The following is a 27,500-nucleotide window of genomic DNA, read 5'->3' as shown; positions in this document are numbered from 1 at the left end:
GTTAAACTGACATTCTGATTGGAGGATAAATAATAAATACGTGTGTGTGTGTGTGTGTGTGTGTGTGTGTGTGTGTGTGTGTGTGTGTGTGTGTGTGTCTAGGTGGTCTGTTCGTAGGACTACCAGACGAGATACCCAGGAGTTCTATCCTCAGTGAGACTGCTCTGCAGTTCTACATCACTCAGTTCAAAGACAAGGGATTCAGGTATACACACACACACTGGCAACGAAGAGAGAGGGTGGAGGATGGAATAAGAAATAGAGGGGATGAGGGGAGGGAAGGGGAGTAGGAGGATGAAGAAGGGGGGGAGGAAGTGGGAGAGGTGGAGGAGGAGGTAGAGGAGGAAGAGGAGAGGAAAAGGAGGAGGAGGAGAGGTGGAAGAGGAGGTAGAGGAAGAGGGAGAGGTGGAGGAGAAGGAGGAGTGGTGGATGTCGAGGAGGAGGAGAGGTAGAGGAGGTGGAAGAGGAGGAGGAGAGGTGGAAGAGGATAGTTGGAAGAGGAGGAGGAGAGGTGGAAGAGGAGGAGGAGGAGAGTTGGAAGAGGAGGAGGAGGATAAATGAGTGACAGTGTTGTGTGTTTTTCCAGAGGGCCGCTGAACTGGTACCGTAATGTTGTGAGCAACTGGAAATGGCTTTGCTCCCGACCCAGAGCTAAGGTAGGGGTGCGTGTGTTACGTTGACACAGTTATACAGTATGTTGATAAATTACACTTTTCCTGTGTGTGTGTCTGTCTGTAGCTCTTGATGCCAGCTCTCATGGTGACCGCGGGTAAAGATCCTGTTCTGCTGCCTGTCTTCTCCAGGGGAATGGAAAACATGGTGATAACACACACACACACACACACAAACTGACACACACAGAAACACACAGACTGACACACACAGAAACACACAGACAGACTGAGGAGATCATATGTTAGGAGATCATATGTTAGGAGATCATAGGTTATGAGATCATAGGTTAGGAGATCATATGTTAGGAGATCATAGGTTAGGAGATTATAGGTTAGGAGATCATAGGTAAGGAGATCATATGTAAGGAGATCATAGGTTAGGAGATCATAGGTTAGGAGATCATATGTTAGGAGATCATAGGTTAGGAGATCATATGGTAGGAGATCATAGGTTAGGAGATCATAGGTTAGGAGATCATATGTTAGGAGATCATATGTTAGGAGAGCATATGTTAGGAGATCATATGTTAGGAGATCATAGGTTAAGAGATCATAGGTAAGGAGATCATATGTAAGGAGATCATAGGTTAGGAGATCATAGGTTAGGAGATCATAGGTTAGGAGATCATAGGTTAGGAGATCATAAGTAAGGAGATTATAGGTTAGGAGATCATAGGTTAGGAGATCATATGTTAGGAGATCATAGGTTATGAGATCATAGGTTAAGAGATCATATGTTAGGAGGTCATAGGTTAGGAGATCATATGTTAGGAGATCATATGTTAGGAGATCATATGTTAGGAGATCATAGGTTAGGAGATCATAGGTTAGGAGATCATAGGTTAGGAGATCATATGTTAGGAGATCATATGTTAGGAGATCATATGTTAGGAGATCATATGTTAGGAGATCATAGGTTATGAGATCATAGGTTAGGAGATCATAGGTTAGGAGATCATAGGTTAGGAGATCATAGGTTAGGAGATCATAGGTTAGGAGATCATATGGTAGGAGATCATAGGTTAGGAGATCATAGGTTAGGAGATCATAGGTTAGGAGATCATATGTTAGGAGATCATATGTTAGGAGAGCATATGTTAGGAGATCATATGTTAGGAGATCATAGGTTAGGAGATCATAGGTTAGGGGATCATAGGTTAGGAGATCATAGGTTAGGAGATCATAGGTTAGGAGATCATATGTTAGGAGATCATAGGTTAGGAGATCATAGGTTAGGAGATCATAGGTTAGGAGATCATAGGTTAGGAGATCATAGGTTAGGAGATCATATGTGAGGAGATCATAGGTTAGGAGATCATAGGTTAGGAGATCATAGGTTAGGAGATCATAGGTTAGGAGATCATAGGTTAGGAGATCATATGTTAGGAGATCATATGTTAGGAGATCATATGTTAGGAGATCATATGTTAGGAGATCATAGGTTAGGAGATCATAGGTTAGGAGATCATAGGTTAGGAGATCATAGGTTAGGAGATCATAGGTTAGGAGATCATATGTTAGGAGATCATATGTTAGGAGATCATATGTTAGGAGATCATATGTTAGGAGATCATATGTTAGGAGAGCATCGCTGAATGGTTTTGCACCTGTTGTATCCTGTGAAAACGAGAAATAAACTTTGATTTGACGCACGTATACTCACTCACGTACAGACAGACAGACAGACAGACAGACAGACAGACACGCAGCACACACACATACACATAAACACACACACACATTGTAAGCAGACACGTTTGTGTGTGTGTTATATACGTCAATGTGTCAGGTCTGTGTGTTTCAGATCCCCAACCTCACCAGAGGACACATTGAGGAGTGTGGACACTGGACCCAGATGGAAAGGTGGGCCACAATTTGTTTGCGTGTGTGTTTTGTACTTGCCCCTGCGTGTGTGTTTTGTCCTTGCCCCTGCGTGTGTGTGTTTGTCCTTGCCCCTGCGTGTGTGTTTGTCCTTGCCCCTGCGTGTGTGTTTTGTCCTTGCCCCTTGTGTGTGTGTTTGTCCTTGTCCTTGCGTGTGTGTTTCATAGTGTCAACCTTTTAACCATCTGTCCTTGTTGACCTCAGTAACCCCCCCCTCCACACACACAAACACTAGTGCTGAACGATTAATAAACAACTAATTGATCGATGTCGGTTCAATTACTTGAGTTCTATTTTCAGAGCCTTCAGAAAGTATCCCCTTGACTTATTCCACATTTTGTTGTGTTACAGCCTGAATTCAAAATGGATACAATATTTTTTCTCACCCATCTACACACGATACACCATATATATGACAAAGTAATGTTTTTTAGAAATGTTTGCAAATGTATTTATTTATGGAATTCAGAAATATCTCATTTACATAAGTATTCACACCCCTGAGTCAATACTTTGTAGAAGCACCTTTGGCGGCGTTTACAGCTTTACAGTCTTGGGTATGTCTGGATCAGCTTGGAGTTGTCTTGGGTATGTCTGGATCAGCTTGGAGTTGTCTTGGGTATGTCTGGATCAGCTTGGAGTTGTCTTGGGTATGTCTGGATCAGCTTTGAGTCGTCTTGGGTATGTCTGGATCAGCTTGGAGTCGTCTTGGGTATGTCTGGATCAGCTTGGAGTTGTCTTGGGTATGTCTGGATCAGCTTGGAGTCGTCTTGGGTATGTCTGGATCAGCTTGGAGTCGTCTTGGGTATGTCTGGATCAGCTTGGAGTCGTCTTGGGTATGTCTGGATCAGCTTTGAGTCATCTTGGGTATGTCTGGATCAGTTTTGAGTCGTCTTGGGTATGTCTGGATCAGCTTGGAGTTGTCTTGGGTATGTCTGGATCAGTTTTGAGTCGTCTTGGGTATGTCTGTATCAGCTTTGAGTCGTATTGGGTATGTCTATCAGCTTTGAGTCATCTTGGGTATGTCTGGATCAGTTTTGAGTCGTCTTGGGTATGTCTGTATCAGCTTTGAGTCATCTTGGGTATGTCTATCAGCTTTGAGTCGTCTTGGGTATGTCTGGATCAGTTTTGAGTCGTCTTGGGTATGTCTATCAGCTTTGAGTCGTCTTGGGAATGTCTGTATCAGTTTTGAGTCGTCTTGGGTATGTCTGTATCAGTTTTGAGTCATCATCTTGGGTGTGTCTGTATCAGCTTTGAGTCGTCTTGCGTATGTCTGGATCAGCTTTGAGTCATCTTGGGTATGTCTGGATCAGCTTTGAGTCGTCTTGGGTATGTCTGGATCAGCTTTGAGTCGTCTTGGGTATGTCTGGATCAGCTTTGAGTCGTCTTGGGTATGTCTGGATCAGCTTTGAGTCGTCTTGGGTATGTCTGGATCAGCTTTAGTCATCTTGGGTATGTCTGTATCAGCTTAACAGTCTTGGGTATTAACAGTCTGTATTAGCTTTGAACATCTGGATTTGGAGATTTTCTCCCCATTTTCCTTGCAGAATTTTTCAAGCTCTGTTGAGTTAGATGGGGAGCGGCATTGACCAGCAATCTTCAAGTTTTTCCACAGATTTTCAATGGGATTCTATTCTTCACTCAAGGACTTTCCCAATCTTCTTCTGAAGCCTTCCAGCATTGCTTTGGCTGTATGCTTGGAGTCATTGTCCTGTTGAAATGTACATTTTCATCAAGGATTTGCCCGTATTTGTCTCCATTCATTGCTCCCTCTATCCTTGCCAGTCTCCCAGTCCCTTCCACTGAAAAGAATCCCCATAGCATGATGCTGCCACCACCTTGCTTCACGGTAGTGGTGGTGTTCGATGGGTGATGAGCTGTGCCTTGTTTTCTCCAGACATACAGTAGGTCTTTGCATTCAGGCCAAAGAGTCAAATTTTTGTCTCATCAGACCACATTATCCTTCGCCTTATGCTCTCAGTCTTTCAGAGTCTTGCCTTTTTACAAACTCCAGGCGGAGTTCATGTGCCTTTTTACAAACTCCAGGCGGAGTTCATGTGCCTTTTTCTCAGCCGTGGCTTCCGTCTGGCCACTCTCCCATAAACCCCAGATTGGTGAAGTGGTGTAGAGACTGTTGTCCTTCTGGCAGGTTCTCCCAGCTCAACCAAGGAACTCTGTAGTTCTGTCAGAGTGGTCGTTGGGTTCTTGGTCACCTCCCTGACCAAGGTTCTTCTTGCCCGGTTGATCAGTTTGGTCAGACGGCCAGCTCTAGGGAGTCTGGGTAGTTACATATTTTTTCACTTTCTCAATGATGGAGACCACTATGCTCTTGGAAACTTTCAACACTCTAGAAATTGTTTTCTACCCTTCCTTGGTCCTATCCATGTACAGTACCAGTCAAACGTTTGGACACACCTACTAATGCCAGAGTTTTTCCACATTGTAGAATAATAGTCAAGACATCAAAACTATGAAATAACACATGGACTTATGTATTACCCAAAAAAAGTTATATTTGAGATTCTTCAAAGTAGCCATGTCTTAAAGTAATGATGGACTGTCATTTCTCTTTGCTTGCCATAATATGACCACAAATAGGGGTATCTTCTGTATACCACTCATACCTGATTGGCTCAAATGCATTAAGAAAGAAAGAAATTCCACAAATTAACTTTTTAACAAGTGTGGTGGAGTTATTGTAATCAAAAGGAGAGACTTTAGATTTCTTCAAAACAATCAAACTGTATTATTTAATTACTGCAGTAATGGAGCTGGTCGGTCATCACCCCTGGAGGTGATCACTGAGAACTCAACCAGCTGGTCGGTCATCACCCCTGGAGGTGATCAATGAGAACTCAACCAGCTGGTCGGTCATCACCCCTGGAGGTGATCACTGAGAACTCAACCAGCTGGTCAGTAATCACCCCTAGAGGTGATCACTGAGAACTCAACCAGCTGGTCTGTAATCACCCCTGGAGGTGATCACTGAGAACTCAACCAGCTGGTCAGTAATCAACCCTGGAGGTGATCACTGAGAACTCAACCAGCTGGTTTGGGCCACAGCATTTTATATCAAAATCCATCCTCCTTCAGTTTACATAACACACAACAGATGTATGGAATGGATCACAAGGTTAGGATTAGTATAAAATATAGTATAGTATAAAATAAAAAAATAAGAATTAGTATAAAATAAATATATATATGTATAAAATAAATCACAGCAGACAGGATCAGCTGTAAAAAGCGTTTTCATTGTGTAGAGACCAGTGTCTGCCTCCCCCCCCCCCCCTCCCCCCCAACCCCATACTGGAGCCATGTCTCCCTGGTACCGTATAGAACAGAAACATTAACTCATGCTCTGGAAAGCGGAGATGAAATGTGGAATCCCCAAAGACCTCGTAAATCTCCTGTCAGGGGCCCACTTTCAGTTCACACAGACACAATAGAGAGTTATAATATATAATATTCTGTTGCATAACACAACCATTTGATGCAATGATAGTATTATAACGTAGGCTTGTAATTTCCACCATACAAAGCACACCTGTTAATTGAAATGCAATCCAGGTGACTGCCTCATGAAGCTGGTTGAGAGAATGCCAAGAGTGTGCAAAGCTGTCAAGGCAGAGGGTGGCTACTTTTGGTTACTTCATGATTTCATGTGTTATTTTATTGTTTTGATGTCTTCACTATTATTCTACAATGTAGAAAATAGTACAAATAAAGAAAAACCCTTGAATGAGCAGGTGTGTCCAAACTTTTGACTAGTACTGTATGTAAATTAGATATTTCTGTATTGCATTATCAGTAAATCTGAAGGATTTTCTAAAAACATGTCATCACTTTGTGATTATGAGCTACTGTCTGATGGGTGATACATTTTTTTCTCTCCATTGAATCCACTTTGAATTCAGATGGTAACTTTACAACTAAAGCTGTGGGGCTAAAGCTCTTTAAAGATTTGTTTGTTGTAGTGAAAGAAGTGTACAAAACAATGTGTTTGAGGTATGTAACAAACCAGGACCAGAGCTACAGTCGTCAGGCTTTAACTCAACAAATTGTGGAATAAGTCAAGGGGTATTTCCTCAAGGTACTGTATGCGTTGTCTACTTTGAAGAACTAGTGAAAATGATTTTGTCAGACGGCTAGCTACTAGCATAGCTCAATATGATTACTCGTAGACTCGCTGACATTAGATGGGTCGCTGGCTGCTACTGCCTGAGAAGATATGAGATGACTTTATTCATGAATTTAAACAATTATTAAGTTATCAAATAAAAACGAAGTTATGTAATAATATATACAAATATATACCAGGGTGTCTGCCTATCATTGTGTTTACTTGATAACTACCTACACAAATAGCTAGCTAGAACACAGTGTTAATAAGATAAAGTCATTAAAAAGATGAAAAGCAATACAAATAAGTTCTCCAGTAGGCAGTAGGCATTAAAGTATGTAATGTGAATCAATTCTGTTTAATAAGTGATAAGCATTAATGGTCATTCACTAACATCATGTGTTGTTATAGCAACCCAGTGTCAGGATGAAGGCAGGTGATGACTGAGGGAAGCGCTAAAATTAAAAAAACAATATCTCAAATACTGTAAAATCATTACATTTTTTCATAATGCATTAATTCATGTTTTTAATTGAAATCTGTGATTATTTTTTATAACCGAAATTGAACCGATCTCAAAAACCACTAATCGCTCAGCACTAAATACAAAACACACACACAGTCTTGTGCAACTAACCTTGTGGAGACACACAATTCAGTCCCATTCAAAATCCTATTTTCCTTAACCCATCACCCTAACCCGTACCCTTACTCTAAGCCTAGACCTAACCTGAAAACCTGGCCTCATTTTTTTATTTGAAAAATATATTTAACCTTTATTTAACTAGGCAAGTCAGTTAAGAACAAATTCTTATTTACAGTATTGGCCGACACTGGCCAAACCCAATGGGACTCCCAATCACGGCCGGTTGTGATACAGCTTGGAATCAAACCGGGGTGTCTGTAGTGACGCCTCGAGCACTGAGATGCAGTGCCGTGAACCACTGCGCCACTCGGAAGCCTTAATCCTAAACCTAATTCTAAACCTGACACTAATTCTAACCTTAACCCCAAACCTAATTCTAACCCTGACACTAATTCTAACCTTAACCCTAAACCTAATTCTAACCCTGTCACTAATTCTAATCTTAACCCTAAACCTAATTCTAACCCTGACACTAATTCTAATCTTAACCCTAAACCTAATTCTAACCCTGACACTAATTCTAATCTTAACCCTAAACCTAATTCTAACCCTGACACTAATTCTAATCTTAACCCTAAACCTAATTCTAACCCTGACACTAATTCTAATCTTAACCCAAAACCTAATTCTAACCCTGACACTAATTCTAACCTTAACCCTAAACCTAATTCTAACCCTGACACTAATTTTAAACTTAACCCTAAACCGCCTAGAAATAGCATTTGACTTTGCGGTTAAGAGCGTTGGGCCAGTAACCGAAAGTTTGCTGGTTTGAATCCCAGAGCCGTCAATGTGGAAGGCAGTAAACACCCCAACAACAACTACTCCCCATGTGTCGGTTAAGGCAGCCCCCTGCCCCTCTCTGATTGAGGGGTTTGGGTGAAATGCGAAAGACACATTTCAGTTGAATGCATTCAGTTGTACAACTGACTAGGTATTCCCCTTTCCCTTCCTGAAAGGTCGCAGGTTTGAATCCCGATTAGGTGAAAATTGTGTTGATGTGCCCTTGAGCAAGGCAGTTAACCTTAATTGCTCGTGTAAGTCACTCTGGATAAGAGTGTCTGCTAAATAACTGTAATGTCAAATGTTAGGGTTCATTTTTTTAATCAGATTTTATGACTGTTGCTGTCAGCCTACACAATTGTTTTTATTTTTTTATTTAACTAGGCAAGTCGGTTAAGAACAAATTCTTATTTTTAATGACGGCCTAGAAACAGTGGTTTAACTGCCTGTTCAGGGGCAGAACAACAGATGTGTACCTTGTCAGCTCGGGGGTTTGAACTTGCAACCTTTCGGTGACTAGTCCAACACTCTAACCACTAGGCTACACTGCCGCCTCTACACTCTAACCACTAGGCTACACTGCCGCCTCTACACTCTAACCACTAGGCTACCCTGCCTTATTCTGCTTCCATCTATATCCCCATTTCTAGTATAGGATTTACATACATAGAAATATAATGAATAGAATGGGGGTCCCCCACTGAAGTCAATGATTCGTCCATTTTATTTATTCTATTTCTTTGCATTTAATCCTACCTGAAATCCAGATAGATAAAAAAAAAAAAATTAAACTGGCCACAGAAGTATACTCACATCTGACTCCTGATTTAAAGCTCTGCTGAGGATGACGGGGTCAGATCGGGGTTAAAAGTTAAGGGGTCACAACTGCTGCTCTGCATGTCAACAACGCTGTGTCTAAATCAGTTGGTCCTTTTTGTGGTATAAACTGTTGTGTATTAGCAAAAATATTTGTGTATATTGGCAGATAGATTAGGCATACCTTGGGTGTTTATAGTGTGTGTGTGTGTGTGTGTGTGTGTGTGTGTGTGTGTGTGTGTGTGTGTGTGTTTTTTCAGGCCATCTGAGCTGAACAACATTCTGATCTCATGGCTGAAGGACACTCACAGCAACATGGGGGTTGCCGTGACACCCAAGCTGTGATCAGTTACCATGACTGGCCACTCCTCGGAGCCTGGTTCCTCTCTAGGTTTCTTCCTTGGTTCCTGCAGGTTGACGTTTATTGGGATGAGTCTAGTCCTGGAGGCAGAACTGAGCAATTTGCACGAGATGGGCCAGCTGCAAAGTCAAAATTGGCTATATAAAAATATATATATATACTGAACAAAAATATAAACGTGACATCTAACAATTTCAAAGATTTTACTGAGTTAAAGTTCAAATAAGGAAATCAGTCCATTTAAATACATTTGTTAGGCCCTAATGTATGGATTTCACATGACTGGGCAGGGTCGTAAGGCCCACCCACTTGGCAGCCAGGCCCACCCACTGGGGAGCCAGGCCCAGCCAATCAGAATTAGTTTTTCCCCCACAAAAGGGCTTTATTACTGACAGAAATACTCCTCAGTTTCATCAGCTGTCCGGGGGTGGCTTGTCTCAGACGAGATGAAGAAGCCGGATGTGGAGGTCTTGGGCTGGCGTGGTTACACATGGTCTGCGGTTGTGACTGCCAAATTCTCTACAACAATGTTGGAGGCGGCTTTGGTAGAGAAATTAACATTCAATTATCTGGCAACAGCTCTGGTGGATATTCCTATAGTTTGCATGTTAATTGCACATTCACTCAAAATTTGAGACATCTGTGGCATAGTTTTGTGACAAAACTGCACATTTTAGAGTCGCTTTTTATTGTCCCCAGCACAAGGTGCACCTGTGTAATGATCATACTTTTTAATCAGCTTTTTGATAAGCCACACCTGTCAGGTGGATGGATTATCTTGGCAACGGAGAAATGCTGACTAACAGGGATGTAAACAAATTTGTGGACAAAATTTAGGAGAAATGTGTTTTTGTTTGCATAGGGAACGTTTCTGAGATCTTTTATTTAAGCTCATGAAACATGGGACCAACACTTCATTGTTCAGTATATAATTGAACGTTGGGCAAAAGGTTACAGTGTGCTTAAGGTTAGGTTCTATAACATTGTGACTGTGCCAGCTAGTGACCACCCTGCAGAGCTGCCTCCGGAACACGAGTCATCCCAATAAATGCTAACTTTCCTTCTTGAGAGGTTTTTCAACTTTGCTTCTGCCTCAACATTGCTTGCTCTCTGTTAGCCTGGACATCTGCAAAGCACTTGGTGACAACTGCTGATGTAAAAAGGGCTTTATAAAATAAATTTGATTGATTGACAATTTATTCCCCTTTAAGTGTACTACTTTTGAAAATGCACTTTCTAGTGCACTAGGGAATAGGCTGAGCATTCATAATGATTGATTATTGATACAGACAACGCTTGACTCTTCTGAAGAGATACACCCACATTGGGCAAAAAAAAACACAACACTTCTAGCACGAGGTCTCAAAACTTCCCCTTTAAATGAGACATTTCGTGAGAAAGTGACGATTTAATATATGCAGATAAAAACAGTGTGGTAATGTTGTGTATATCTGTGCAGTTGTGAGCAGCAATGTTCCATTCTCGTTTTGCAAAAATGTATCCTCCGAGAACACAGAACTAAAGTCTTGCGTAATTGGTCAGCTGCTCGGTTAAGTTCTGGGTCCACACATGTTAGGAGAAGATATGAAGAGATGCTAGAACCGGATCTAGGAGCTCCACCCTCTCTCTTTTGAAGTTAAGGACAAATGCCCCTCCCCCCCTTTTACAAAATTCAAAAGATACTAAAACCCTTTGAAATTGTGATTTGTCTAAATAACCAGTGATGGAAAAAACTCAAACATTGGATCTATTTCTGGTCGTTAGCTATCGTGGGCCCTAAGTATAAAAACAGATCAATGGTAGCATTTATGTTGACAGAGTCTGTCCACCAGTGATGATGCAACAATCGATGTATCCCTTTCTATTTGATATGTTGTGGTTAGGCTACTTTGTGGACTGCCTGTCTTGAGTATATTTTATCCACACGGGCAGGGATATAATTAACCAATAAGGACCGGGGAGGTGTGGGTATATGGCCAATATACCACGGCTAAGGGTTGTTCTTAGGCACGATGCCACACGGAGTGCTTGGATACAGCCCTTTAGCCGTGGTATATTGGCCATATACCACACACCCCCGAGGTGCCTTATTGCTATTATAAACTGGTTACCAACGTAATTAGAGCAGTAAAAATACATGTTTTGTCCTAACCTGTGGTATACGGTCTGATATACCACGGCTGTCAACCAATCAGCATTCATGCCTCGAACCACCCAGTTTATATTAGTTATTATTAGCTTGTCTTCTACCATAACTTAACTTTGAATATGCCTACTAGCTAATAACTATAATGTCATTATTATTCAACAATTATAATTTGAGGTTTTCTGTAGACTGTGTGTTCTCCTGTTGATTGAATTCCTATTTTAATGGTATTTTTCCTGCACTGGGCTTCATACTATTAAACTGGCTGTGAGAAAGGTTGAGGGCTGGGTGAGACAGGAGGAGATTAGTGGGTGATGATTTAGACAGCGTCACACTGGTTCTGTAACCCAGCGACACTCACCCACTCTCTTCCGGCGCCGACAGAGATGGCCGCCTCGCTTCGCGTTCCTAGGAAACTATGCAGTTTTTAGATTACTTGTTGGTTATTACTGCATTGTCGGAACTAGAAGCACAAGCATTTCGCTACACTCGCATTAACATCTGCTAACCATGTGTATGTGACAAATAAAATTTGATTTGATTTGATTTGATTTGTCACTGAGGTCTATCTCTCTTTCTGTTTATCTCTCTCTCTGTCACTGAGGTCAATCTCTCTTTCTGTTTATCTATCTCTCTGTCACTGAGGTAAATCTCTCTTTCTGTTTATCAATTCAATTCAATTCAAGGGTTTTATTGGCATGGGAAACATGTGTTAAGTGAGGTAGATAATATATAAAGTAAATATATAAAGTGAAATAAACAATTAAAATTAACAGTAAACATTACACATACAGAAGTTTCAAAACAATAAAGACATTACAAATGTCATATTATATATATACAGTGTTTTAACAATGTACAAATGGTTAAAGGACACAAGATAAAATAAATAAGCATAAATATGGGTTGTATTTACAATGGTGTGTGTTCTTCACTGGTTGCCCTTTTCTCGTGGCAACAGGTCACAAATATTGCTGCTGTGATGGCACACTGTGGAATTTGACCCAGTAGATATGGGAGTTTATCAAAATTGGATTTGTTTTCGAATTCTTTGTGGATCTGTGTAATCTGAGGGAAATATGTCTCTCTAATATGGTCATACATTGGGCAGGAGGTTAGGAAGTGCAGCTCAGTTTCCACCTCATTTTGTGGGCAGTGAGCACATAGCCTGTCTTCTCTTGAGAGCCATGTCTGCCTACGGCTGCCTTTCTCAATAGCAAGGCTATGCTCACTGAGTCTATACATAGTCAAAGCTTTCCTTAATTTTGGGTCAGTCACAGTGGTCAGGTATTCTGCCGCTGTGTACTCTCTGTGTAGGGCCAAATAGCATTCTAGTTTGCTCTGTTTTTTTGTTAATTCTTTCCAATGTGTCAAGTAATTATCTTTTTGTTTTCTCATGATTTGGTTGGGTCTAATTGTGCTGCTGTCCTGGGGCTCTGTAGGGTGTGTTTGTGTTTGTGAACAGAGCCCCAGGACCAGCTTGCTTAGGGGACTATTCTCCAGGTTCATCTCTCTGTAGGTGATGGCTTTGTTGTGGAAGGTTTGGGAATCGCTTCCTTTTAAGTGGTTATAGAATTTAACGGCTCTTTTCTGGATTTTGATAATTAGTGGGTATCGGCCTAATTCTGCTCTGCATGCGTTATTTGGTGTTCTACGTTGTACACGGAGGATATTTTTGCAGAATTCTGCGTGCAGAGTCTCAATTTGGTGTTTGTCCCATTTTGTGAAGTCTTGGTTGGTGAGCGGACCCCAGACCTCACAACCATAATCTTTCTCTCTCTGTCACTGAGGTCAATCTCTCTTTCTGTTTATCTCTCTCTCTCTGTCACTGAGGTCAATCTCTCTTTCTGTTTATCTATCTCTCTGTCACTGAGGTCTATCTCTCTTTCTGTTTATCTATCTCTCTGTCACTGAGGTCTATCTCTCTTTCTGTTTATCTATCTCTCTTTCTCTGTCACTGAGGTCAATCTCTCTGTTTATCTATCTCTCTCTGTCACTGAGGTCTATCCCCCTTTCTGTTTATCTATCTCTCTGTCACTGAGGTCTATCCCCCTTTCTGATTATCGATCTCTCTCTGTCTCTAGCTAGTATCTATCTCTTTCTGTTTATCTATCTCTCGCTTTCTCTAGCTACTATCTATCTCTTTCTGTTTATCTATTTCTCTCTCTAGCTACTATATATTTCTTTCTGTTTATCTCTCTCTCTTTCTCTATCTAGCTCTCTCTGTCTTTCTCTAGCTACTATCTCTTTCTGTTGATCTCTATCTATTTCTCTCTCTCTCTCTCTCTCTCTCTCTCTCTCTCTCTCTCAGCCACAGAGCATGACCCCACCCCTAACCTGACATTATAAGGACAGACCAACTGATTAGCATATTCCTATGTACACCATTAGCATATTCCTATGTCCACCATTAGCATATTCCTATGTACCCCATTAGCATATTCCTATGTACACCATTAGCATGTTCCTATGTACACCATTAATATATTCCTATGTACATCATTAGCATATTCCTAGTCCACAGTATGTTTAGCAAAGTATCTCTACCACACACAGTCCCTCTCTTCTGTCTGCGTGTGTTTTAGACTCAGCATTTAAATAGAACCCCCACTCTCTGTCAGGTCACTTTCTTGTTAGGTCACTCTCTGTCAGGTCACTCTCTGTCTTCAAGACTGAGCAGCTGTGGGTGTGACAGGTCACTCTCTGTTAGGTCACTCTCTCACTCTCTGTCAGGTCACTCTCTGTCAGGTCACCTGACACAAACCAGTAGGCGATGGTGTTAGGACTTGACTGTGGATCAATACCACCAATGTTTCTAGACCCACTGGGACCACTGATGCACAGCGAGGAGGGACCGCGTGATCCAACAACTTTTTATATTTATGCTTCAGGAAATGTTATTGCAGATGAATTTTCCAGCTTTCCTCCACGATGCTATACACACATTCATAACACATTCATAACACACATTCATAACAGCACACTTATTAACATAAGGAAAGAAGGGCGTTGAAAATGCAATGATATTTGTAAATAAATGCCTTCCTTTATTGTGCCATGTCTTTTCATTCCCCAGAACACAAACACAACAGATTCATACTTTCCCCATTGTTTCATTCGACCACATCACAATAACAACAATTGCATTCCATCTCATATTATTTCACACTCATCCCTTAAAACTGAAGACGTAAAACCCATACTCTCAACCCCTGCCTCTTTCTCTCTCTTTCTCTCTCCTCCTTCTCGCTCCTTTCTCTCTCTCCTCTCTCTCCCTCTCTCTTTCTCCCTCTCTTTCTCTCTCTTTCTCTCTCGTTCTCTGACACACAGACACAGAGGAAACAGGGAAATTATTTTACTTTATTTAAATAAAATTTTATTAGTCACATACGCCGAATACAACAGGTGTAGGTAGATCTTACCGTGAAATGCTTACTTACAAGCCCTCAACCAACAATGCCGTTTTATATAATCTAGATAATGTTCAACCTGAAAGTAAAAACTAAAATGGAAGATAACATGACCCGATATTAGCAGACTGGGCTGGAGTTATACACTACACTGGAGTTATTATAAACTACACTGGAGTTATACACTACACTGGAGTTATTATAAACTACACTGGAGTTATTATATACCACACTGGAGTTATTATACACTACACTGGAGTTATTATACACTACACTGGAGTTATACACTACACTGGAGTTATATACTACACTGGAGTTATTATACACTACACTGGAGTTATTATACACTACACTGGAGTTATTATACACTACACTGGAGTTATACACTACACTGGAGTTATACACTACACTGGAGTTATTATACACTACACTGGAGTTATACACTACACTGGAGTTATTATAAACTACACTGGAGTTATACACTACACTGGAGTTATTATAAACTACACTGGAGTTATTATATACCACACTGGAGTTATTATACACTACACTGGAGTTATTATACACTACACTGGAGTTATACACTACACTGGAGTTATTATATACCACACTGGAGTTATTATACACTACACTGGAGTTATTATACACTACACTGGAGTTATTATACACTACACTGGAGTTATACACTACACTGGAGTTATACACTACACTGGAGTTATTATACACTACACTGGAGTTATACACTACACTGGAGTTATACACTACACTGGAGTTATTATGAACTACACTGGAGTTATTATATACCACACTGGAGTTATTATACACTACACTGGAGTTATTATACACTACACTGGAGTTATACACTACACTGGAGTTATACACTACACTGGAGTTATTATACACTACACTGGAGTTATTATACACTACACTGGAATTATACACTACACTGGAGTTATACACTACACTGGAGTTATTATACACTACACTGGAGTTATACACTACACTGGAGTTATACACTACACTGTAGTTGTTATACACTACACTGGAGTTATACACTACACTGGAGTTATTATACACTACACTGGAGTTATTATATACTACACTGGAGTTATACACTACACTGGAGTTATACACTACACTGGAGTTATTATACACTACACTGGAGTTATTATATACTACACTGGAGTTATACACTACACTGGAGTTATACACTACACTGTAGTTGTTATACACTACACTGGAGTTATACACTACACTGGAGTTATTATACACTACACTGGAGTTATACACTACACTGGAGTTATTATACACTACACTGGAGTTATACACTACACTGGAGTTATTATACACTACACTGGAGTTATTATACACTACACTGGAGTTATTATACACTACACTGGAGTTATTATATACTACACTGGAGTTATACACTACACTGGAGTTATACACTACACTGTAGTTATTATATACTACACTGGAGTTATACACTACACTGGAGTTATTATATACTACACTGGAGTTATACACTACACTGGAGTTATTATATACTACACTGGAGTTATACACTACACTGGAGTTATTATACACTACACTGGAGTTATACACTACACTGGAGTTATTATACACTACACTGGAGTTATACACTACACTGGAGTTATTATACACTACACTGGAGTTATTATACACTACACTGGAGTTATTATACACTACACTGTAGTTATTATATACTACACTGGAGTTATACACTACACTGGAGTTATTATATACTACACTGGAGTTATTATATACTACACTGGAGTTATACACTACACTGGAGTTATTATATACTACACTGGAGTTATACACTACACTGGAGTTATTATACACTACACTGGAGTTATACACTAGGCTGGAGTTATTATACACTACACTGAAGTTATTATATACTACACTGGAGTTATACACTACACTGGGGTTATTATACACTACACTGGGGTTATTATATACTACACTGGAGTTATATACTACACTGGAGTTATTATACACTACACTGGAGTTATTATATACTACACTGGAGTTATACTACACTGGAGTTATTATATACTACACTGGAGTTGTACACTACACTGGAGTTATTATACACTGCACTGGAGTTATATACTACACTGGGGTTGTACACTACACTGGAGTTGTACACTACACTGGAGTTATTATACACTACACTGGAGTTATATACTACACTGGGGTTGTACACTACACTGGAGTTATATACTACACTGGAGTTATTATACACTACACTGGAGTTGTACACTACACTGGAGTTATATACTACACTGGAGTTATTATACACTACACTGGGGTTGTACACTACACTGGAGTTGTACACTACACTGGGGTTGTACACTACACTGGAGTTGTACACTACACTGGAGTTATTATACACTGGGGTTGTACACTACACTGGAGTTATACACTACACTGGGGTTGTACACTACACTGGAGTTGTACACTACACTGGAGTTATTATACACTACACTGGAGTTATTATACACTGGGGTTGTACACTACACTGGAGTTATACACTACACTGGGGTTGTACACTACACTGGAGTTGTACACTACACTGGAGTTATTATACACTACACTGGAGTTATATACTACACTGGGGTTGTACACTACACTGGAGTTATATACTACACTGGAGTTATACACTACACTGGGGTTGTACACTACACTGGAGTTAAATACTATTTTAACTATACATTCCAATCTGCTATGATTCTCCTTGTTCCTCATTAGCAGGAATCCGTAGGCTGATCCACACCATCCTCACCGCAGTGTAGCAAAACAGAACGTAAGTTGGCCAGACTTCAGGATGGTAGTTGTTTTGGTTTCCTCTGCTGGTGAGGAGTAGAACGACAGATGATTCTCCCTCAAGGATTTAAAATGAGTGTACTGGTGTAAGAAAGGTGATGGCCCAGCATGAGGTCCAGGGAAAGGGGGGGGGGGGGGGGGGGGAGTCAGACTGTGGGCAGAGTTCTAGAGCACAGCTGCTGTTGTAGTCATTGTTACAACTTCCTCTTCTTAAACAGCTCCTTCCAGGTGGGCAGGATCTGGATGTAGACCTTCTCAATCTGTAACCAATCACAACAGACCTTTTCAATCTGTAACCAATCACAACATACCTTTTCAATCTACAACCAATCACAACAGACCTTTTCAATCTACAACCAACCACACCAGACATTGTTGCACATCGTACCACCATCAAAGACTCTCACCACCCCTTCCCTTACCTGTGTAGACTTCTTGAGCCCATATCTGAAGAGCGTGGCCTGGTGTTCAGAGTTGTGGAACAAGATGTCGAAGGTGATATCCTTACCCATCATATCGTCTATAGCAGGCTTCACCACAGAGTAGAAGTCCCTGGGAGGATGGATCTCATCCAGCATGTTCCTCACCTACAGTACACATGGTAAGAGGAGCTATGACCGCACATACACATGGTTGAAGGAGCTATGACCTCACATACACATGGTTGAAGGAGCTATGAACTCACCTACACATGGTTGAAGGAGCTATGACCTCACATACACATTGGTAAGAGGAGCTATGACCTCACATACACATGGTAAGAGGAGCTATGACCTCACATACACATGGTTGAAGGAGCTATGACCTCACCTACACATGGTTGAAGGAGCTATGACCTCACATACACATGGTAAGAGGAGCTATGACCTAACATACACATGGTTGAAGGAGCTATGACCTCACCTACACATGGTTGAAGGAGCTATGACCTCACATACACATGGTAAGAGGAGCTATGACCTCACATACACATGGTTGAAGGAGCTATGACCTCACCTACACATGGTTGAAGGAGCTATGACCTCACATACACATGGTAAGAGGAGCTATGACCTCACATACACATGGTTGAAGGAGCTATGACCTCACATACACATGGTTGAAGGAGCTATGACCTCACATACACATGGTTAGAGGATCTATGACCTCACATACACATGGTTGAAGGAGATATGACCTCACATACACATGGTTAGAGGATCTATGACCTCACATACACATGGTTGAAGAAGCTATGACCTCACATACACATGGTTGAAGGAGCTATGACCTCACATACACATGGTTGAAGGAGCTATGACCTCACATACACATGGTTGAAGGAGACATGACCTCACATACACATGGTTGAAGGAGCTATGACCTCACATACACATGGTTGAAGGAGCTATGACCTCACATACACATGGTTAGAGGATCTATGACCTCACATACACATGGTTGAAGGATCTATGACCTCACATACACATGGTTAGAGGATCTATGACCTCACATACACATGGTTGAAGGATCTATGACCTCACATACACATGGTTGAAGGAGCTATGACCTCACATACACATGGTTGAAGGAGCTATGACCTCACATACACATGGTTGAAGGAGCTATGACCTCACATACACATGGTTGAAGGAGACATGACCTCACATACACATGGTTGAAGGAGCTATGACCTCACATACACATGGTTGAAGGAGCTATGACCTCACATACACATGGTTAGAGGATCTATGACCTCACATACACATGGTTGAAGGATCTATGACCTCACATACACATGGTTAGAGGATCTATGACCTCACATACACATGGTTGAAGGATCTATGACCTCACATACACATGGTTGAAGGAGCTATGACCTCACATACACATGGTTGAAGGAGATATGACCTCACATACACATGGTTGAAGGAGCTATGACCTCACATACACATGGTTGAAGGAGACATGACCTCACATACACATGGTTGAAGGAGCTATGACCTCACATACACATGGTTGAAGGAGCTATGACCTCACATACACATGGTTAGAGGATCTATGACCTCACATACACATGGTTGAAGGATCTATGACCTCACATACACATGGTTAGAGGATCTATGACCTCACATACACATGGTTGAAGGAGATATGACCTCACATACACATGGTTGAAGGAGCTATGACCTCACATACACATGGTTGAAGGAGCTATGACCTCACATACACATGGTTAGAGGATCTATGACCTCACATACACATGGTTGAAGGAGCTATGACCTCACATACACATGGTTGAAGGATCTATGACCTCACATACACATGGTTAGAGGATCTATGACCTCACATACACATGGTTGAAGGAGACATGACCTCACATACACATGGTTGAAGGAGCTATGACCTCACATACACATGGTTGAAGGAGCTATGACCTCACATACACATGGTTAGAGGATCTATGACCTCACATACACATGGTTGAAGGATCTATGACCTCACATACACATGGTTAGAGGATCTATGACCTCACATACACATGGTTGAAGGAGATATGACCTCACATACACATGGTTGAAGGAGCTATGACCTCACATACACATGGTTGAAGGAGCTATGACCTCACATACACATGGTTAGAGGATCTATGACCTCACATACACATGGTTGAAGGAGCTATGACCTCACATACACATGGTTGAAGGATCTATGACCTCACATACACATGGTTAGAGGATCTATGACCTCACATACACATGGTTGAAGGATCTATGACCTCACATACACATGGTTGAAGGAGCTATGACCTCACATACACATGGTTGAAGGAGCTATGACCTCATACACATGGTTGAAGGAGCTAGGACCTCACATACACATGGTTGAAGGAGCTATGACCTCACATACACATACAATCTAGAATAATCTAAATATTTACCTGTTTTTTTATTTTACCTTTATATGACCTAGGCAAGTCAGTTAAGAACAAATTCTTATTTTCAATGACGGCCTAGGAACAGTGGGTTAGTTAACTGTCTGTTCTGGGGCAGAACGACAGACTTGTACCTTATCAGCTCAGGGATTTGAACTTACAACCTTTCGGTTACTAGCCCAACACTCTAGCCCACTAGGCTACCCTGGACCCCTGAGTGTGTTACCTTGTATCTCTGTCCCACCACCTCCACTGGGTCCAGTTTGACCTCTGACTTCAGGGCTCGACCAAAAAGCAGGAGCTTCGTCTCCGAGTCTGAACACACACACAGTCAGTCAGTACAGCATAGTGTGTGTGTGTGGACGTGTTTAACTATACTTGTGGGGACCAGAAGTCCCCACTAGAATAGTAAAGTAACAAAAATGTGACCAACTGGGGACATTTTGTAAATCCCCACAAGGTCAAATGCTATTTCTGGGGGGGTTAGAGTTAGGGGTTAGGGGAAAATAGGAATTTTAATTGGACTGAATTGTGTGTCCACACAAGGTGAGCTGTACAAGACTGTGTGTGTGTGTGTATATATATAGACAGACCTCTGCAGGTGAGATGTGCTACGTAGGGCACTCCATCTCTCTCTCCGTAGTAAATTCCGAAATGGGAGAAGTATTTATTCCGAGGAAACTCCAAGATGTCTCCTGGGAACGGCTTTGGATGAGAACTCCCCTACAAGGCAGAGAGAGAGAGACTGAGACACTGTCTCACTCACTGTCTCACTCACAGTCTCACTCACTCACTTTGGATGAGAACTCCCCTACAAGGCAGAGAGAGACACTGAGACACAGTCTCACCCACTCACTCACTCACTTTGGATGAGAACTCCCCTACAAGGCAGAGAGAGAGACTGAGACACAGTCTCACTCACTGTCTCACTCACTGTCTCACTCACTGTCTCACTCACTCACTCACTCACTCACTCACTCACTCACACACACACACAACCCCAAACTCAGAACCAACCCCCCCCCCCCACCCCCACCCACCCACCCACTACAGTTGTTGTGTTGTTAGTAAATGTTAGCTGCTAGTGCTACAGATCGGTATTTCCTCTAAACTGAAGTCATTACAGAATCAGAGTCTAACATTCATGATAAAAAACTATAGAATGTCAGATCACAGAGCAGACCTAACACAATAACAGTATACCATCTAATCATATGATACGATGAAGTATCCTACCAGGTATAGAAATGATCTCAAGTATCCTACCAGGTATAGAAATGATCTGAGGTATCCTACCAGGTATAGTAATGATCTGAGGTATCCTACCAGGTATAGTAATGATCTGAGGTATCCTACCAGGTATAGAAATTATATGATGAAGTATCCTACCAGGTACAGAAATGGTCTGAAGTATCCTACCAGGTATAGAAATGATATGATGAAGTATCCTACCAGGTATAGAAATGATCTCAAGTATCCTACCAGGTATAAAAATGATATGATGAAGTATCCTACCAGGTATAGAAATGATATGATGAAGTATCCTACCAGGTATAGAAATGATATGATGAAGTATCCTACCAGGTATAGAAATGATCTCAAGTATCCTACCAGGTATAAAAATGATATGATGAAGTATCCTACCAGGTATAGAAATGATATGATGAAGTATCCTACCAGGTATAGAAATGATCTCAAGTATCCTAACAGGTATAGAAATTATATGATGAAGTATCCTACCAGGTACAGGAATGATCTGACTATAATAACAGAAAAGTAGCATCGTACCAGGCCCATGGTGTTAGCTGTGTTGGTTCTTCTGTGTGCGTTGAAAATCAGGTCACACACAGACAAAAGAGCATGTGGAGATGATCTGAGAGATTATCTCAGTCATGTTTTGCATAGGGGACCCTGACAATATGACCCCCCCCCCCCCCCCCCCGCATTAAATTCTATTCTATTCTTCTTCATCAGGAAACACCTGTTGACACACACCCTAAACTAGACAGAAATAACACATATGGAATCATGTAGTAACCAAAAAATGTGTTCAATAAATCTAAATATATTTTATATTTGAGATTCTTCAAAGTAGCCACCATTTGCCTTGATGACAGCTTTGCACACTCTTGGCATTCTCTCAACCAGCTTCATGAGGTTGTCACCTGGAATGCATTTCAATTAACCGGTGTGCCTTGTTAAAAGTTAATTTGTGGAATTTCTTTCCTTCTTAATGCGTTTGAGACAATTAGTAGCATACAGAAGATAGCCCTATTTGGTAAAAGTCCAAGTCCATATTATGGCAAGAACAGCTCAAATAAGCAAAGAGAAACGACAGTCCATCATTACTTTAAGAGACGAAGGTCAGACAATATGGAACATTTCAAGAAAGTTCCTTCAAGTGGAGTCGCAAAAACCATCAAGTGCTGAAACTGAGGAAGCTGAGAAAGCTGGGAAGCTGAGTGTGCGAAGCTGTCATCAAGGCAAAGGTTGGCTAATTAAATATATTCAGATTTTGTTTTCCACTTTTTTTTTGTTTACTGCATGATTCCATGTGTGTTATTTCATAGTTTTGATGTTTTCACTATGATTCCACAATGTAGAAAATAGTAAAAAAAATAAATAAAAACCCTTGAATGTCCAAACTTTTGACTGGTACTGTATATATATATATATATATATCACCATCGTCTAAATAGATATATAGAGTCAGGTCCATAAATATTTGGACATTGACCAAGTTATTATTATTTTGGCTGTCTACAACAGCATATTGGAGTTGACATGTGAGTTTAAAGTGCACTTTTAGCTTTAATTTGAGGGGATTTACATCCAAATCGGGTGAACGGTGTAGAAATTACAGCACTTTTTATATGTGGCCCTCCCCCCTTTCTAAGGGATCAAAAGTAATTTGGACAATTGGTTGCTCAGGTGTTCCATGGCCAGGTGTGTGTTATTACCTCATTAGTTCATTTGGTAAGCAGATAAAAGGTTGATTTCAAGTGTGGCATTTTTGCATTTGGAATCTGTTACTGTTAACCCTCAATATGAAGTCCAAAGAGCTGTCACTGCCAGTGAAACAAACCCTCAATATGAAGTCTAAAGAGCTGTCACTGCCAGTGAAACAAACCCTCAATATGAAGTCCAAAGAGCTGTCACTGCCAGTGAAACAAACCGTCAATATGAAGTCCAGAGAGCTGTCACTGCCAGTGAAACAAACCCTCAATATGAAGTCCAGAGAGCTGTCACTGCCAGTGAAACAAACCGTCAATATGAAGTCCAGAGAGCTGTCACTGCCAGTGAAACAAACCGTCAATATGAAGTCCAGAGAGCTGTCACTGCCAGTGAAACAAACTCTCAATATGAAGTCCAGAGAGCTGTCACTGCCAGTGAAACAAACCCTCAATATGAAGTCCAGAGAGCTGTCACTGCCAGTGAAACAAACCCTCAATATGAAGTCTAAAGAGCTGTCACTGCCAGTGAAACAAACCGTCAATATGAAGTCCAGAGAGCTGTCACTGCCAGTGAAACAAGCCGTTAGGCTGACAAATCAAAACAAACCCATCAGAGTGATAGCAAAAACATGAGGTGTGGCCACTGGTGAGCTCAGGAACAACAAAAGGCCCGGAAGACCACGGAAAACAACTGTGGTGGATGACAGAATGGTTTCCATGGTGAAGAAAAAACATTTTTTACAACAGTCGGCCAGATCAACAACACCCTCCAGGAGGAAGGTCTATCTGCGTCAAAGTCAACAATCAAGAGAAGACTTCACCAGAGTAAATACCCAAGATGTAAACCATTTCTCAAAAACAGGAAGACCAGATTAGTTTGCTCCAAAAAAATTTTTATTTTTTTTTAAACCTGCAGTTCTGGAACAACATCCTATAAAAAGATGAGACAAAGATAAACTTGGACCAGAATGATGGGAAGAGAAGAGTTATGGAGAAGGGAAGGAACTGCTCATCATCTGAAGCATACCACCTCATCTGTGAAGCATGGTGGAGGTAGTGGTATGGAGAAGGGAAGGAACTGCTCATGATCCGAAGCATACCACCTCATCTGTGAAGCATGGTGGAGGTAGTGGTATGGAGAAGGGAAGGAACTGCTTATGATCCGAAGCATACCACCTCATCTGTGAAGCATGGTGGAGGTAGTGGTATGGAGAAGGGAAGGAACTGCTCATGATCCGAAGCATACCACCTCATCTGTGAAGCATGGTGGAGGTGGTGTTATGGCGTGGGCATGTATGGCTGCCAGTGGAACTGCTTCCCTTGTATTTAGTGATGATGTGACTGCTGACAAAAACAGCCGGATGAATTCTGAAGTGTTTGGAGCCAAAAAGCTTCAAAACTCATTGGACGGCGCTTCACAGTGCAGATGGACAATGACCCAAAAACGATGCAAATTGTGTCACTGTCCAAATACCTATGGACCTGACTGTGTGTGTGTGTGTACATATATATATATATATATATATATATATTTAATCATCATCTAACTTGACAGAAAGACATACCTCAAAAGATAGACGACCATCACCACTCCTATCACGAGTACAAAACCTACAAAAAGCAAAACACTTCAGTCAAAAGTTTTTATTTCAGTACTAGAGATGTAGAAGGCACAATGTACAGACAGTTAATGTGGTCCTGTCTGTTCTCTGAGTAGCCTTACAATCAGCAGGGGTCCTGTCTGTTCTCTGAGTAGCCTTACAATCAGCAGGGGTCCTGTCTGTTCTCTGAGTAGCCTTACAATCAGCAGGGGTCCTGTCTGTTCTCTGAGTAGCCTTACAATCAGCAGGGGTCCTGTCTGTTCTCTGAGTAGCCTTACAATCAGCAGGGGTCCTGTCTGTTCTGAGTAGCCTTACAATCGGCAGGGGTTCTGTCTGTTCTCTGAGTAGCCTTACAATCAGCAGGGGTCCTGTCTGTTCTGAGTAGCCTTACAATCGGCAGGGGTCCTGTCTGTTCTCTGAGTAGCCTTACAATCAGCAGGGGTCCTGTCTGTTCTCGGAGTAGCCTTACAATCAGCAGGGGTCCTGTCTGTTCTCGGAGTAGGCTTACAATCAGCAGGGGTCCTGTCTGTTCTGAGTAGCCTTACAATCAGCAGGGGTCCTGTCTGTTCTCTGAGTAGAATTACAATCAACAGGGGTCCTGTCTGTTCTCTGAGTAGCCTTACAATCAACAGGGGTCCTGTCTGTTCTCTGAGTAGCCTTACAATCAACAGGGGTCCTGTCTGTTCTCTGAGTAGCCGTACAATCAACAGGGGTCCTGTCTGTTCTGAGTAGCCTTACAATCAGCAGGGGTCCTGTCTGTTCTCTGAGTAGCCTTACAATCAGCAGGGGTCCTGTCTGTTCTCGGAGTAGGCTTACAATCAGCAGGGCTCCTGTCTGTTCTCTGAGTAGCTTTACAATCAGCAGGGGTCCTGTCTGTTCTCTGAGTAGCCTTACAATCAACAGGGGTCCTGTCTGTTCTCTGAGTAGCCTTACAATCAACAGGGGTCCTGTCTGTTCTGAGTAGCCTTACAATCAACAGGGGTGCCTGTCTGTTCTCTGAGTAGCCTTACAATCAACAGGGGTCCTGTCTGTTCTGAGTAGCCTTACAATCAACAGGGGTGTATTTACGAAGAGCCAAATGGAAGCAAAGGGACGAGACTTCAAACTCTCCATTTCTGTTTCTAAACATTTTGAAACTACTACTGTGTGCTAGGCATCGTCTCCAATGAGAATACAACGTGATGTCTGCCAACGCAATACTATTTTCTGAGAAACATTGTTCAAATCAACTAAAATATATCAGAATTTGTTGCAAAAATAAACTCTTTAACTGTTTCACAATTACATTCTTTACAGATTATTTTTTTGTTGTTTTTGGAATATACATTTCAGAAATGGCCCTAAATCTCAATCAAAACATACAATTTTCAAACAACGCATCTACTTTATTAAAAACAACATTTAACCATAAATTTTTAAAAAAAAAGATTGAATCTTGAATCCCACAGACACACCATTTAATGCCCTAAGGCCAGTGCAGTGTTCGGATCCAGGAAACCAGCACATGTAGCTCCGCCTCTAAAAGGTTCCTGAGATAAGTCCCGCCCCTCTGAGGGAGAGCAGAGATAGGGGTCGGGGGTTACCATTGTAACACACACACACACACACACACACACACACACACACACACACACACACACACACACACACACACACACACACACACACACACACACACACACACACACACGACCACAGACCAACACTGAATTCAAGGAACAGGGAACCATAACCAGGGAGAGGTGTGTGTGTGTGTGTGTGTATGTGTCAGTGCTGTGTGTGTATGTGTCAGTGCTGTGTGTGTGTCTCAGTGCTGTGTGTGTATGTGTGTGTGTCTCAGTGCTGTGTGTCTCAGTTCAGTGCTGTGTGTGTGTGTGTGTGTGTGTGTGTGTGTGTGTGTGTGTGTGTGTGTGTCTCAGTGCTGTGTGTGTCTCAGTCTCAGTGGTGTGTGTGTGTCTCAGTGGTGTGTGTGTGTGTGTGTGTGTGTCTCAGTGGAGTGTGTGTGTGTGTGTGTCTCAGTGGAGTGTGTGTGTGTGTGTGTGTCTCAGTGGAGTGTGTGTGTGTGTGTCTCAGTGTTGTGTGTGTTTCTCAGTGGAGTGTGTGTGTCTCAGTGGAGTGTGTGTGTGTGTGTCTCAGTGGAGTGTGTGTGTGTGTGTCTCAGTGGAGTGTGTGTGTGTGTGTGTCTCAGTGGAGTGTGTGTGTGTGGGTGTGTCTCAGTGCTGTGTGTTGCTGTCTGCTGTAGTGTCCTGGTGTGTGTGTTTGTCCCAGCTGTGTGTGTTGTGTCCGTGTTTCCTCTGATGGCGTTTGTAGTTGTCCCAGTGTCCCGTAGTGTAGTCAC

The 27,500-nt window shown here is 41.6% G+C and overlaps 3 protein-coding genes across 4 annotated transcripts in view; 1 reads left to right on the top strand and 2 right to left on the bottom strand.

Moving 5' to 3' along the window:
• LOC139375437 (epoxide hydrolase 2, cytoplasmic) overlaps positions 1-10,483 on the top strand; it is a 35,676-nt gene extending 25,193 nt beyond the window's left edge. Inside the window, exons 15-19 of the mRNA XM_071117220.1 lie at positions 103-205; positions 587-656; positions 739-819; positions 2,479-2,537; positions 9,184-10,483. Of these exons, the coding sequence (XP_070973321.1) occupies positions 103-205; positions 587-656; positions 739-819; positions 2,479-2,537; positions 9,184-9,268 (398 nt within the window). The 3' untranslated portion in view covers positions 9,269-10,483. The remainder of the gene's footprint in view (positions 1-102; positions 206-586; positions 657-738; positions 820-2,478; positions 2,538-9,183) is intronic.
• Positions 10,484-16,996: 6,513 nt separating this feature from the next.
• Positions 16,997-22,469, bottom strand: LOC139374375 (phospholipase A and acyltransferase 1-like). Its single transcript, XM_071115418.1, has 5 exons — positions 22,396-22,469; positions 21,201-21,330; positions 20,834-20,922; positions 18,116-18,280; positions 16,997-17,953 (listed from the first exon to the last, which is right to left on the bottom strand). The coding sequence occupies exons 1-5, from the start codon at positions 22,402-22,404 to the stop codon at positions 17,888-17,890; spliced, it is 459 nt and encodes a 152-aa protein (XP_070971519.1). The 5' UTR covers positions 22,405-22,469; the 3' UTR covers positions 16,997-17,887.
• Positions 22,470-26,019: 3,550 nt separating this feature from the next.
• Positions 26,020-27,500, bottom strand: part of LOC139375435 (zinc finger protein 513) — a 9,532-nt gene continuing 8,051 nt past the window's right edge. For both annotated transcript variants that reach the window (XM_071117218.1, XM_071117219.1), the window contains exon 4: positions 26,020-27,500. This exon is cut by the window's right edge and continues 639 nt beyond it. In XM_071117218.1, the coding sequence (XP_070973319.1) occupies positions 27,376-27,500 (125 nt within the window). In that variant the 3' untranslated portion in view covers positions 26,020-27,375.

The sequence above is a fragment of the Oncorhynchus clarkii genome, chromosome 19 (assembly GCF_045791955.1).
Source record: "Oncorhynchus clarkii lewisi isolate Uvic-CL-2024 chromosome 19, UVic_Ocla_1.0, whole genome shotgun sequence".
In the NCBI taxonomy this organism is placed as follows: Eukaryota; Metazoa; Chordata; class Actinopteri; order Salmoniformes; family Salmonidae; genus Oncorhynchus; species Oncorhynchus clarkii.
The sequence above is the reverse complement of the archived record's forward strand: the minus strand, read 5'-3'. Positions and strand labels throughout refer to the sequence as shown.